This window comes from Biomphalaria glabrata, chromosome 6 (genome assembly GCF_947242115.1).
Source record: "Biomphalaria glabrata chromosome 6, xgBioGlab47.1, whole genome shotgun sequence".
NCBI lineage: Eukaryota > Metazoa > Mollusca > Gastropoda > Planorbidae > Biomphalaria > Biomphalaria glabrata.
Window position 1 is genome coordinate 22,509,910 of NC_074716.1, and position 14,680 is coordinate 22,524,589.

At 37.1% G+C, this 14,680-nt stretch overlaps 2 protein-coding genes across 9 annotated transcripts in view; one reads left to right on the top strand and one right to left on the bottom strand.

Annotated features, from left to right (window-relative positions):
- The window catches only part of LOC106078023 (spondin-1), a 216,923-nt gene that overhangs the window by 63,307 nt on the left and 138,936 nt on the right, over window positions 1-14,680 (bottom strand). For all 7 annotated transcript variants that reach the window (XR_008778654.1, XM_056033652.1, XM_056033653.1 and 4 more), the window contains exons 3-4: window positions 12,906-13,009; window positions 10,581-10,726 (exon numbers count right to left, since the gene is read on the bottom strand). Coding sequence is in view for 6 of the 7 variants with exons in the window: in XM_056033652.1 (XP_055889627.1) it covers window positions 10,581-10,726; window positions 12,906-13,009 (250 nt within the window). In the remaining variant the exon portion in view is untranslated. The remainder of the gene's footprint in view (window positions 1-10,580; window positions 10,727-12,905; window positions 13,010-14,680) is intronic.
- Window positions 14,371-14,680, top strand: part of LOC106078027 (uncharacterized) — a 12,214-nt gene continuing 11,904 nt past the window's right edge. The window contains exon 1 of one of the 2 annotated variants that reach the window (XM_056033669.1): window positions 14,371-14,600. The gene's annotated coding sequence lies outside the window, so the exon portion shown is untranslated. Of the gene's footprint in view, window positions 14,654-14,680 lie in introns of both variants that reach the window. The other variant, XM_013238759.2, reaches the window with a different exon arrangement.

Here is a 14,680-nt window from a genome sequence, read left to right on the forward strand (position 1 = left end):
TGGTAGTAACAAATTAATATCAATAAGTCCAACAAAAGTTCTCATTGAACTGAACACATTGTGTACATTTCTTCTACGTTTTCGGCTAGAATCTTGTGCGAGTTTCTGATGTAACCATGAGTAAAGGTGAGCGCTTGGTTTGGTTGTGTATGCTGAGAGAACAAGCGAGAGAAGTTATACAGAAACATGGGTATTTTTAGAGAATTAGATCTTGTTTCAATTATCCTTACACTTGTGGTTCTACGTCTCCTTTCAAGTTGACTCTGTGCAGAGTTAGACCAACACATAGAGTTTTGTTTGACAAGAAACTTGTTTATGTTTATTTTAAGATCTACATTAATTATTTAATACGCCTACACCGGTGTAGTTGCTCTAAAGCATCGAGTATCAACAAATCTACATCTAACAATCAGTAGAGCTATTGAGTCGTAGTTCTGTCCCATTGACCCGGACATTAGAGACAAGAAATAAAATCATACATTTAGAGCACGTTCCTTTTGTACATTTTATTCTTTCAATTCATTTTGTAATCTATAAAAACCGAGGGCTCCAAAAAATAGAGCTGTTGTTTTGTTGTTTTCAAAACAGAGCACGTTATTGTTTGAATGCCTGATAATTAAAAGTCAAAACCAAATAAAGTGGATTTCATTTAGATTTTTAAAACTAAAAATCACTTCTTTTTTTTTTTTTGAGGGGGGGGGGGGAAGCAAAGTTAGATATTCTTTAACATCCATTATGTTTTTACTTTCGGAATAAATAGCAGAAAAATGAGTTTTAAAAAAATGATCCCGTGGACCAGCCCATTGGAGATGTTCCTACTCTAAGTAACTAGCGTTTTGGTGTCTCCGCTGTACAAACTAAAGGAAGTATTTAAACAATATAATATCATTAGCCCTGCAGGATCAAACTTTCTAAGCACTTCTCATTAGCACTGCAGGATCAAACTTTCTAAGCACTTCTCATTAGCACTGCAGCATCAAACTTTCTAAGCACTTCTCATTAGCACTGCAGGATCAAACTTTCTAAGCACTTCTCATTAGCACTGCAGGATCAAACTTTCTAAGCACTTCTCATTAGCCATGCAGGATCAAACTTTCTAAGCACTTCTCATTAGCACTGCAGGATCAAACTTTCTAAGCACTTCTCATTAGCCTGCATGATCAAACTTTCTAAGCACTTCTCATTAGCCTGCAGGATCAAACTTTCTAAGCACTTCTCATTAGCACTGCAGGATCAAACTTTCTAAGCACTTCTCATTAGCCTGCAGGATCAAACTTTCTAAGCACTTCTCATTAGCCTGCAGGATCAAACTTTCTAAGCACTTCTCATTAGCCTGCAGGATCAAACTTTCTAAGCACTTCTCATTAGCACTGCAGGATCAAACTTTCTAAGCACTTCTCATTAGCCCTGCAGGATCAAACTTTCTAAGCACTTCTCATTAGCACTACAGGATCAAACTTTCTAAGCACTTCTCATTAGCACTGCAGGATCAAACTTTCTAAGCACTTCTCATTAGCCTGCAGGATCAAACTTTCTAAGCACTTCTCATTAGCACTGCAGGATCAAACTTTCTAAGCACTTCTCATTAGCCTGCAGGATCAAACTTTCTAAGCACTTCTCATTAGCACTGCAGGATCAAACTTTCTAAGCACTTCTCATTAGCACTGCAGGATCAAACTTTCTAAGCACTTCTCATTAGCACTGCAGGATCAAACTTTCTAAGCACTTCTCATTAGCACTGCAGGATCAAACTTTCTAAGCACTTCTCATTAGCACTGCAGGATCAAACTTTCTAAGCACTTCTCACATAGGGACACACTCAAAGAAAAGCCGTTGTTGAAGACAGGCTCAGAGAAGGGAAACAAGACATTACCATTATTTATTAATTAGCACTTCTGATAGTAGATCAAAAACATGTCACCACCGCTACACTTTCACACTAGGACAACAAAAGCAAAGCTTATATAAGTCCCTTATTTTTACTAATTTCCCTCATTTGATATCAAACAAAATAATTATTTACCAACAATTAATTGACTGATTGGATATTTTTGAATGTATTTATTCATGTTATGTTAGGTGCACCAAATAATTATTTACTTTTTCAACTGGATCCAACAAGATTCGTGTTTCTCCAATGAATTATTGTGCAAAGTTTCAATTAATTCAGAAAATTGGTTTGGAGAAAAGCATGTACAAAATTTTTTCAAGACAGACAGACAGGCAAACAGACAGAGCGACGTAATAAATCAATTATTGACCAATTTGATAAGGCTACAATTTCGCTGAGCTATTTAAAAGGGCCGATAATTGAGTAGTATACAGAGATACAAAACTACCAGCTAGTTACGAGCTGTTTAGACGGGAGGATATGACGTAGAGAGAATAAGAGAGATAACCCACACATAGAAGCCTCCCCAAGGGAGAGCAACGTGCTACTAATGAAGATTTAATGAGATGCAAACAGGTCTTGATCTACTAGCTTCTAGTGCAGACTGAAGTTGAAGGTTATGTGGATCTATTAGATCTAAATATCTGAGAAGATCCTCTACAAGAAGCCAGGATGAAAGGAACTGAACGGATATAAAACTACACGCTAACAGGGTGGGGGGAGGGGGTTGCATCTTTTCACACAGTAATGTCGCAATAAAGTTTTTTTTTATCGTTTTATGGAAACACCTTTTGGTCAGAGTTTAAAAAATCTGTGAGTTTAGAATGTCATTTTTTAAAATACATTCCTCGAGACTGAGTTGAGGAAATGAAAAAAAAAGGGGGGGGGGAAGGGAGAGCAGACGCCTGTATTTTGATTTCTGCTCTTGAGATAAAATCTCTGGCAGTATAATTGCCGAAGAACTCAGTGAGGCCTTCACACAAAGAGCAGAGTCTGGAAGTTCTTTGCAGATGGTTTATTTATATCTTAGGATACATATTATCTATAGTGTCAGGTGACGAGACATTTAATAAAAGTGATAGAATCTTTGAAATATGAAAGTCATATAGACAGTTACCTGACCAATGTTACGCGAAACATTCTCTGCAGACAAATCACAGTATACGTCTGCGTTTTAATGTATAAAGAAATTTGAATGATTTTGATAAGCTCAACTTTTGTATGTTTAAATCTTTTTTTTTTCAGCTGGACTGCACATTTCTTGCTTGGCCAACACTTTTATCCAGTGTTATCAAAGATGGGATCATCTGTGGAAGTTGCCGTAAGACTAGTAAGTCACTGTTTGCTTAGTCAGTGTGAAACACTGCAATCATCCTTAATCTTCGGACTTGAAGACATTGCTAAACACACCTCACAGTTCTAGGGAACTATGTTTCTGAGTCCAGTTCGGATAGAAGTCCAACAAATGATTGAGTTTATTAATGAAGAAGAAAACTCGTATTTTATTTGTATATAATGACTCCGTTGTAAGAAAATAAGAGTCAGTGAAGTTTTAGTGTTAGTGGTGTGGAGTGGTTAAGTGCCAAAGGTTTCTAGTTTAAATCCTGACGATGGCATCTGGATGTTTATATACAGGCTTATAAGGGTTTATTGTCACTGGCTAGGACATGTTTGAATGGTCCGGTGCTGAAGACTTCTGGTTTAAATCCTGACATTTGAATTTGTGTACACCGGGTTATTGTCCCGGGTTAGAAATGTGAGCATCAAGTAACAATGTTTTTTGGATCATGATATATTGGTCATACACCTTGTACAATCCTTTGAACAACAGAGTTCTCATTTACTGAGAGTGCTTAGGAGGACAATAAGAATGCTGGTATCAGACGACAAGAAGAATGCTGGTATCAGACGACAATAAGAATGCTGGTATCAGACGACAATAAGAATGCTGGTATCAGACGACAATAAGAATGCTGGTATCAGACGACAATAAGAATGCTGGTATCAGACGACAATAAGAATGCTGGTATCAGACGACAATAAGAATGCTGGTATCAGACGACAATAAGAATGCTGGTATCAGACGACAATAAGAATGCTGGTATCAGACGACAAGAAGAATGCTGGTATCAGACGACAAGAAGAATGCTGGTATCAGACGACAATAAGAATGCTGGTATCAGACGACAATAAGAATGCTGGTATCAGACGACAATAAGAATGCTGGTATCAGACGACAATAAGAATGCTGGTATCAGACGACAAGAAGAATGCTGGTATCAGACGACAATAAGAATGCTGGTATCAGACGACAATAAGAATGCTGGTATCAGACGACAATAAGAATGCTGGTATCAGACGACAATAAGAATGCTGGTATCAGACGACAATAAGAATGCTGGTATCAGACGACAATAAGAATGCTGGTTTTAGAGGGCAAAGAAGAATGCTGGTATCAGACGACAATAAGAATGCTGGTATCAGACGACAAGAAGAATGCTGGTTTTAGAGGACAAAGAAGAATGCTGGTTTTAGACGACAATAAGAATGCTGGTATTAGACGACAATAAGAATGCTGGTTTTAGAGGACAAAGAAGAATGCTGGTTTTAGACGACAATAAGAATGCTGGTATCAGACAACAATAAGAATGCTGGTTTTAGAGGACAAAGAAGAATGCTGGTTTTAGAGGACAAAGAAGAATGCTGGTATCAGACGACAATAAGAATGCTGGTTTTAGAGGACAAAGAAGAATGCTGGTTTTAGAGGACAAAGAAGAATGCTGGTATCAGACGACAATAAGAATGCTGGTTTTAGAGGACAAAGAAGAATGCTGGTATCAGACGACAATAAGAATGCTGGTTTTAGAGGACAAAGAAGAATGCTGGTTTTAGACGACAATAAGAAAATGCTGGTATTAGAGGACAAAGAAGAATGCTGGTTTTAGACGACAATAAGAAAATGCTGGTTTTAGAGGACAAAGAAGAATGCTGGTTTTAGACGACAATAAGAAAATGCTGGTTTTAGAGGACAAAGAAGAATGCTGGTTTCAGACGACAATAAGAATGCTGGTATTAGAGGACAAAGAAGAATGCTGGTTTTAGACGACAATAAGAAAATGCTGGTTTTAGAGGACAAAGAAGAATGCTGGTTTTAGACGACAATAAGAAAATGCTGGTTTTAGAGGACAAAGAAGAATGCTGGTTTCAAACGACAATAAGAATGCTGGTATCAGACGACAAGAAGAATGCTGGTATCAGACGACAAGAAGAATGCTGGTTTCAAACGACAATAAGAATGCTGGTATTAGAGGACAAATAAGATTACTGGGATGGAAAAATTACTTGAATAGGCGACAAATTTGAGTGATTATTGCCATTGTTAGTTTTAGAAGTTACTAGCCTGACATTACCCGCGGCCTGCGGGTCTAAGTTTGTGTTTACTAATCTAGTGGATTGGATTTAGATGTATGTTAAACGTAGCTAATGATCCTTTCAAGTTTTTTTTCTCTTTCACTACGAAAATAAAATTAGTTTTGCGAAAATGGGTTTACCCGAAGCCGATACAATCATATCTATTAAAAACGAAAAGAGCGATAGCTTTGTTAAATGAATGTAAACATAAAAAACGAAATAATTTTTAGTACGCGATTCATGAATGAATATAGATCTAGGCCTATCTCAACTCGGCTTCGCAGCTTTCGTAAACGAATGTAGTCTCTTAAAAAATGCTTTAGAAAACCAAATTTGATAGTTAATTTGATCAACATATGAAATGAATGGACTATAATTAGTATGTTCATGGGTTAAAGTATAAAACTATCTGTGCGAAGAGAAGTTTTATCATCTTAGAGTTGAATTAGAGTTTTAGATCTAGGGATGGGATTATAAAGTAAACAATTAAACGAATTAATTTTTAGTAAACGATTCATTACGGAATTGTCTAATGAAAGAATGTTCGCCAGGAAATCTGTAGTCACAGATATAAGGAACTAATTAATGTAAAAAATGCTTTTGAAACACAAAATTGAAGGTTAATTTTATTATATAATGAAATCAATGGATCTTCTTTTGTATTTTCATGTGTCAAAGTAAAAAACTATCTGCGCAAAGTGTATTTCTTAAAATTAGATCTAGGTCTAAATCCTTTCTATCTTTTCTAATGTCAACATTGTAGACATGGCCTAGATCCATAAAATACTATAGCAGTAATAGAGTCGGACAACTTTATTTTTTTTGAGGGTCTTAAGTTTGTTTTAGGGCTACAATACATACACTACGGTCTAAGTTGGTACCCAAGGAACATTCCTGCCTAGTTTTATCAAGATTGGTCAAGCGGTTTTGATGTCTATAAGTAACATACATCCATACATACATACATACATACACCACACATTCTACTTTATAATATAGAAGATAGAAGATTAGGTGTTTTTTTTAAAGAAGAAGAATTATTGTGGTCGAGAGGCTAAATACGCTTGAACTTGACTTGGTTTGGCTACCTATGAAAGGGGTTCCAGGTTCGACACCCGACTCGGGCAGAGTTGTGTTACCTGAACACGGAAAACATTCTCCCCCCCCCCCCCCCCCAAAAGGGCCAAAAAATGAGATTGGATCATAGCGCACTGAGCATGCTATAAGCATGAAAGTAGCGCTATATAAACGCTATATAAATCTAATGGATATATTATTTATTAAAGGATATTTTCATATTGCATTGTGTATCTAAATACAAGTCTAAGTTTAGAACTTAAACTTTGAAAGTTTAGGACTTACTCTGTGTTTTTTTGGAGCATTTTAAAAGTTAAGGACTTAAAACTGTGTTTTTGGAGACTTTGAAAGTTTAGGATTTAATTAAACTGTGTTATTTGGAGACTTTTAAAAGTTTAGGACTTAAACTGTGTTTTTGGAGACTTATGATCTTATTCTTTGTTAATTGAAAGCTCCATTTTTTTAATCATAACTTAAGATACCATTGAATACCATGATGACTATAATGTAATAACGGTACCGTGCAAACGTAATATCCATTGTATTATACTTAGACTGTTCTCTGGACCGTTAATTCTTGAATGTGTATTTACCTTTCTTAAACCTTAGTGGGACAATCTTGACCACTCCAGTATTTCTGGACCAACCGGTTTTTTTTAAAATAACAATGGCGCCACCGTAAGTCTGTCTGGCTTTAAAAAAAAACAACTTTATGTATTTATTGTTAGTAAATTGTGGGGATATTTTTTTTTAAATTAATTTTATAACAAACTTGCGGAATAGAAAGAAATACACAGTTTAGAACTTTGTTGGAAAATATTGTTTGAAACGTATTAATAAAGGGAATTAACAACGTAATACAAACAGTAAAATGACAGCTAGTTAATTCCCTTTTGTATTCGTTTGTGTAACGGACTGGAAGTAATAAAAAGCATGATCTTTTTTTTTTTCTCAACTTGAACATAGTGTTCAGAATGAATTGCATTCCAATCAGCTAGACTTGTCTATTTCCACTTCAAACGTCATAATAAGACAGAAGATATTTTTTTTTTAGAACGTACCGACTTCATGAACCTGACTCCCGAATGTGCTATCAGATAACATCCGAACCAGCAAGTACGTGGAGCATTCTAGATCTGTTTAACCTGACGAGCCGTGCTAGGGTTGGGAGGTATCATTGGTATCGAAGGTGAGCTTCTGACTCATGTTAGTCACTTTGTTTATTGACATAGAATGTAGACATGTCTTATTGACACATCTGAACCAGAATGAACTTTTTGATAGCAGGTTTCGCAACATCGGGTTGTGTGAAAGTTGACATTTGATTGGTTTTGAAATGCACAAGTTAGATTGCAGAAGATAAGTAGTCAGTGCCTGGTGACGACTGACGTATACACCTCTGTAACATGGGATGCAGGTATCTTATGTCCCATATAACCTGTGGGTGTTTTAGGGTTTTCTTTGATTTAAAATATTTTTGTGTTAAATAACTTAGGGTTGGTTGGGACAAAGTTGAATATTTAACGATCTGAGTCGACTAAAATTTCGTTTATTTGAACTTAAAAAAGCTTTTTTTTATTCCATTAACGATGTTTTTTTGTTTGGGAAAATGGAAAGAAAACTGAATTGTCATTATTTTTTTACTATATTTCTTTTGATTCCTTTAGTCTTTGTTTGATAATTCACTATAAGACAAGTACAAGCGTGTCAGGACATTTTAAAGATGTTAAAAGTGGATCGAATCACTTCAATAGGTTGATCAATGCTTGAATAAATGTAAAGCTAATAATTGTTTGAAAATCTGTTCAAAACAGAGACAGAGTGTGGGGCAGAGAAAGAGGCAGCTTGTGGGGCAGAAAGTGAGGCAGCATGTGATGTAGGGTGTGGGGCAGAGAGTGGTACAGAGAACGGGACATTGTGTGGGGCAGAAGTGAAGAGTGTGGGGCAGAGTGTGGGAAAGAGAGATAGAGACAGAGTGTGGGACACAATTGAGGTAGAGTTTGGGGCAGAGAGTGGTAAGGAGTGTAGGGCAGAGAAAGAGAGAGAGAGAGAGAGAGAGAGGCAGAGTGTGGGGCGGAAATTAAGGTACAGTTAAGGGCAGGTTGTGGTGCAGTGTGTGAGTCAAAAATTGAGGCATAGTTTGGGGCAGAGTGTGGGGCAGAGAATGGTGCAGTGGGGCGGGGAAGGAGGACAATATGTTACAAAATAGTTTGTTTCATTCAATGCGTCAAGAAACAAGACGATAACGTCATAAATGCTACATCAAATTATGTTTGTTTGGTTGTTTGTTGGTTTGTTTGTTGGTTTGTTGGTTTGTTTGTTTGGTTGTTGGTTTGTTTGGTTGTTGGTTGGTTTGGTTGTTTGTTGGTTTGTTTGGTTGTTTGTTTGTTTGTTGGTTTGTTTGGTTGTTTGTTGGTTTGTTTGTTTGTTTGGTTGTTGGTTTGTTTGGTTGTTGGTTGGTTTGGTTGTTTGTTGGTTTGTTTGGTTGTTTGTTTGTTTGTTGGTTTGTTTAGTTGTTTGGTTGTTGGTTTGTTTGGTTGTTGGTTTGTTGGTTTGTTTGTTTCTTTCTTCACCTTGGCCACTACGTGAGTAGGATGGACTATTTGGTGTAACCCAAGATATCTGTCAAGTGGATCCCTCCGCCCCCTTTTTTTTCTGTCTCCTGTTATCCTAAGTGTCTCCTGTTATCCTAAGTGTCTCAACCTATCCTAAGTGTCTCAACCTATCCTAAGTGTCTCAACCTATCCTAAGTGTCTCAACCTACCCTAAGTGTCTCAACCTATCCTAAGTGTCTCAACCTATCCTAAGTGTCTCAACCTACCCTAAGTGTCTCAACCTACCCTAAGTGTCTCAACCTATCCTAAGTGTCTCAACCTATCCTAAGTGTCTCAACCTATCCTAAGTGTCTCAACCTATCCTAAGTGTCTCAACCTATCCTAAGTGTCTCAACCTACCCTAAGTGTCTCAACCTACCCTAAGTGTCTCAACCTACCCTAAGTGTCTCAACCTACCCTAAGTGTCTCAACCTACCCTAAGTGTCTCAACCTATCCTAAGTGTCTCAACCTATCCTAAGTGTCTCAACCTATCCTAAGTGTCTCAACCTATCCTAAGTGTCTCAACCTATCCTAAGTGTCTCAACCTATCCTAAGTGTCTCAACCTATCCTAAGTGTCTCAACTTATCCTAAGTGTCTCAACCTACCCTAAGTGTCTCAACCTATCCTAAGTGTCTCAACCTACCCTAAGTGTCTCAACCTACCCTAAGTGTCTCAACCTACCCTAAGTGTCTCAACCTATCCTAAGTGTCTCAACCTACCCTAAGTGTCTCAACCTACCCTAAGTGTCTCAACCTACCCTAAGTGTCTCAACCTACCCTAAGTGTCTCAACCTACCCTAAGTGTCTCAACCTACCCTAAGTGTCTCAACCTATCCTAAGTGTCTCAACCTATCCTAAGTGTCTCAACCTATCCTAAGTGTCTCAACCTATCCTAAGTGTCTCAACCTATCCTAAGTGTCTCAACCTACCCTAAGTGTCTCAACCTACCCTAAGTGTCTCAACCTACCCTAAGTGTCTCAACCTACCCTAAGTGTCTCAACCTACCCTAAGTGTCTCAACCTACCCTAAGTGTCTCAACCTACCCTAAGTGTCTCAACCTACCCTAAGTGTCTCAACCTACCCTAAGTGTCTCAACCTATCCTAAGTGTCTCAACCTACCCTAAGTGTCTCAACCTACCCTAAGTGTCTCAACCTACCCTAAGTGTCTCAACCTATCCTAAGTGTCTCAACCTACCCTAAGTGTCTCAACCTATCCTAAGTGTCTCAACCTACCCTAAGTGTCTCAACCTATCCTAAGTGTCTCAACCTATCCTAAGTGTCTCAACCTATCCTAAGTGTCTTAACCTAAGAGTCTCGACCCGAGATGTTTCATTCAGTGTAAGGTTAGTTCATTTATTTCTCCGCCTAAACAAGTTATACACTGATTATTGTTAATGAAGACTCATTAAATGCGAGTGTCAATCCAGGTCTAATTACTTCTGTCTACCTAATGTATATGATGCATATCAAATGCGCTTAGTGGCCGGCTCACCGTGTATCCAGTTGTATAAACACTTCATGTCAGGTCGAGACTCCATGTCGGCAGTCCAGTTGTCACCAGTCATGACAAAAGGTCAATGTTTTAGCTCACGTGACCTGTACTTACTTGAAGTGGATGCACCCAGTTCCTGGTACCGGGGCGGTCCACCGAAAGAAGACTCCGTTCTTGTTCACCAGGTACCGGTGGGCTATCACTGACTCGTCACAGGTTTTATCTTCTTTTAAGTCTTGGACTCGGATGTCAGCAGTTGTCTGAGGGTGGGAAAGAGAATGGTTGATAGGGGATTAGGGTGATGGACGATACTGCCATACAGGTACACAATGCCGCCTAAGAAAAACACAGTGGGCGGAACCAGGCCTGAGGCCTGACAAGGTCTTGCCTATCGGGAAAGCGAACATTTACATAATGTCATAATAACTAATATAAGGTGAAATAGATGACACAGAAGTAATAATAACAATTGCCTTTATTGATGACATAATCATTACATATGTTTACAGATTTATTCATTTCATAGATTTACACTGTATGTCAAAAGATAGTGTACTTTTATTTTTCTTCATTTTCGCATTAAAAAATTCTAATCAATTTTGTTGACAGGAGTTTTATTTATGGAAAAGTGAATATTGAGCTGGTTGCCCAAGAGCTCTAGAGGAATACATTATCGTATAGCCGAATACGTAATGTTAGCTAGAGTCTTTAATTATTTAGTACTAATGAGTTGTATTTATCACATACATTATTTGACTACACCAACTTCTTTGATCAATTGCACGCCTAAACTATGGAAATGGAATACGTAACTCAAAGTCAACTAAGTATCAAACTTTCTAGACAATGTGCTAATATTAATATATTAAATGATGTAATCATCTCACTTGTACCGAGGTGGTAAATTTTGAGGGGGGAATAACTGATAAAATTTGCCATTCTTTAGTTTGACTGTATTACCTCCCCTTTGTCAACATCGTTCGAAACTACTGGTGAATATATGAGTTCTTTCAAGATACAGTAGGGCTATTATTTGTAGATTCTAGAGCTATTGGAGATTTTTAGGATCAACTAAATAATGTCAAGGACGCTGAAGTCAATTAGGTTTTCTGCTATATCTCCATTATTTCCACAGTTAAGGTTTGTTTGAGTATCAACTTTTCAAGTAGTTTCAGTTCGTTGTACTGAATGAATAGACTCCTACCATTAGACACACAATGCACACAACTAAGAGTGTTTCATGCGAGTAATGCGTTTCAACTAAATGAAATATTAGATCAAAGTACTCGACTAATGTTCTACAAACCACGAAACACAGATGTCTACAAGGCGAATGGACTGAACCCAAACCTTGTAGAATCGGTGGCAGCCTGATCGTGTACAAATGTTGACACATACAAGCTTGCAGAAACAAAAATGGAGTTCGCTTGTTATTTAATGTTAGCCACGCGAAACTAGATGAGCCAGTTTCTTATTTTCTTCTTTTTGCAAATCTAAATGGTGGACATGTCACCTTGACCTAATAGGGCCAGACTAAACGCTACATCTTCAGGACAAGCGCTGATAATGTCCCTTGCATGCTCTGAGCTCACTCCATCTCTACTTGTTTGACAATATTTCAGTGATTTGATTGTGATCACTTGAACTTATATATAGAATGGTAGAAAGTACATCAAGTATTGGTAAGAGCAGCCGAGGTCTTAGATTTGTGCTCACTGGAATTAAGGAGAGTTGGCCTACCTGGCAGAAAATGGATGTTAAAAGAGACAGAAAAGTGGAGACACATATTCGAGACAGCTGAAGACAGATGAAAACTGGAACTAAACCATTGTGTCCAGTCCATCTCTTACTTTGTTCCTCTCTCCCTTTGTCTTCAAACTCAAATATAAGCCTGTAGCTGCTAGCTAGTTATACTATCTTAATATTCAAATATAAGCCTGTAGCTGGTAGCTAGTTATACTATCTTAATGTTCAAATATAAGCCTGTAGCTGGTAGCTAGTTATACTATCTTAATATTCAATTATAAGCCTGTAGCTGGTAGCTAGTTATACTATCTTAATGTTCAAATATAAGACTGTAGCTGGTAGCTAGTTATACTATCTTAATATTCAAATATAAGCCTGTAGCTGGTAGCTAGTTATACTATCTTAATGTTCAAATATAAGCCTGTAGCTGGTAGCTAGTTATACTATCTTAATGTTCAAATATAAGCCTGTAGCTGGTAGCTAGTTATACTATCTTAATATTCAAATATAAGCCTGTAGCTGGTAGCTAGTTACACACATAATTATACATTCATTTATTTTCAATGATAAACTTATGTATACTATAAATCCTCAATATTATATTGTATATTTTGTTTAAATACAAGTTGTTACGTGGCCTTTGGTTTTACTTAATCTTCATTTTAAAAAATTGAAAACTAAAATAAAACTTACATTAAATGTCCCAGGGACAAACGTGGCCCCCTTCTTGTCTGTAGCTGTGGCTGTGACCATCAGACCCATTAATCTTTGTTGAGGAGTGCTCCCATTGATAATCACTGAAATAAAGATTTGAGTTTTTCAAATTGGGCAACAACTAAAGAAAAGTATACACTAAACATTGCATATTTGTGAGTCCAGTACGTTGTGAGACAATTTCTACTTTTACTAGCTAGAAATAATAAGCATAGATAGATAGATAGATAGATAGATAGATAGATACTTTGTATGGTGGCCGAGTGATAAAACCGACAGGTTTCGACTCTCGAGTTCAAATCTAAATGAATTTCTAGGGATTTCTAGGACTCAACTCAAATGGGACCTTACTATTATATATTTAATTGTATTATAATATAAAACATAAAATGCATTCCAAATAATATATACATAGGACCCTCGTTGTGAGGCAAGAGACATGAGCATAGCACTTGACCGCAATGATCTAACTTGAAGTAGGTCTCAGAGTTATGTTCAGATTCATCAAAATTGGTCTAAAAGTGTTAATTTGCTGTAACAAAAACACTTTATGTACAGATATTCAGCTTTCTATGTTACAGGATGTTATAGACTAAGGTTTACTGCATATTGCTGGGCTCAAATAGAATATTTTATCAAAATTACTTATGCAATTAGAAGCAAAGTAACCACTATTTAAATAATGTTTTTAGCGTCATTTATTTCTTCTCTTATATATTACAGACGTGACTTCAAAAAGAAGATAATGACGTCCTACGTATTTCATGTGTCAATCTAGTCATGCCTGTGAACCAATGACTTAAACTCTGCTAAGTCATAGGTTTTTCTGGCTGATCAGGCAAACCAATTCTTTCTCTAATGGCACTAGGGAAGAAGGAACACTTGTACGAATTCGTTCTAGCATATGGAATAAGAAATGTGCCATAACCTTTGTGTCTTTCTGATTATTTCATTAGGTTTTGTTTTTCTAGTTGTAAATTTGTCCTGAAGTGTCTGGTGTACTTGTATATTTTGTTTTCTATAGTTAGAATGTTTACTTTGGAGCAATGCACAAATTGCAGGACAAGTTTCCTTATGGATAATAAAGACTTTTACTATTCTTCTTCTATTTACGAGGCTAACAGGATTAAGATATCTCTCTCCTTTTGTTTTCTTTCTTCTAGAACTAATCCTAGTCTTTGCTTTTTTTTTTTCCCCATGACGTTATTGTCGCTATATAAAACCTAGCCCGAAATACACAAAACAAAATGAATCTTAATGTTAACGCGCTAAATAAAAATTGCTTATTGTAAACTAGCTAAGCAACAGGTAGAGATAAAAAGAAAGATCAAAAAGTTTTGTAAACAAAATTTTTTTTTTAATCTAGTGTCTATGTCTAGTGACTACGCGCCATTTTTTTTTTTCAGAATTTCCGAAAACTCTGTTCATTTTGTTTAGCCAAGTCTGAGTTGCCTGCTCTTGGTTTTGTCATGGCCGCCAGAGGCTGTGAGAGTAAAGGCCTCGCTGCGGCCAGTGACTGCAGTTACCACCTGGTAGTTTCCAGCAGAGTCTTTGCCTCTCCAGCTACCTGAGTGCCGTCGCTGCATTTCATGCCTTTGTAGCATTCAGACTTAGTGTAAGACATACTGCACACCAGCCATTAACAGTAAGATCAAGACACAACAGGCTGAATTGGTGACTCTAAACGCTAGGGCCTATAAAATCTACTTAATATAAAGACGAAACAGGTAGAGTCTATACTCTAAACTTAGGGA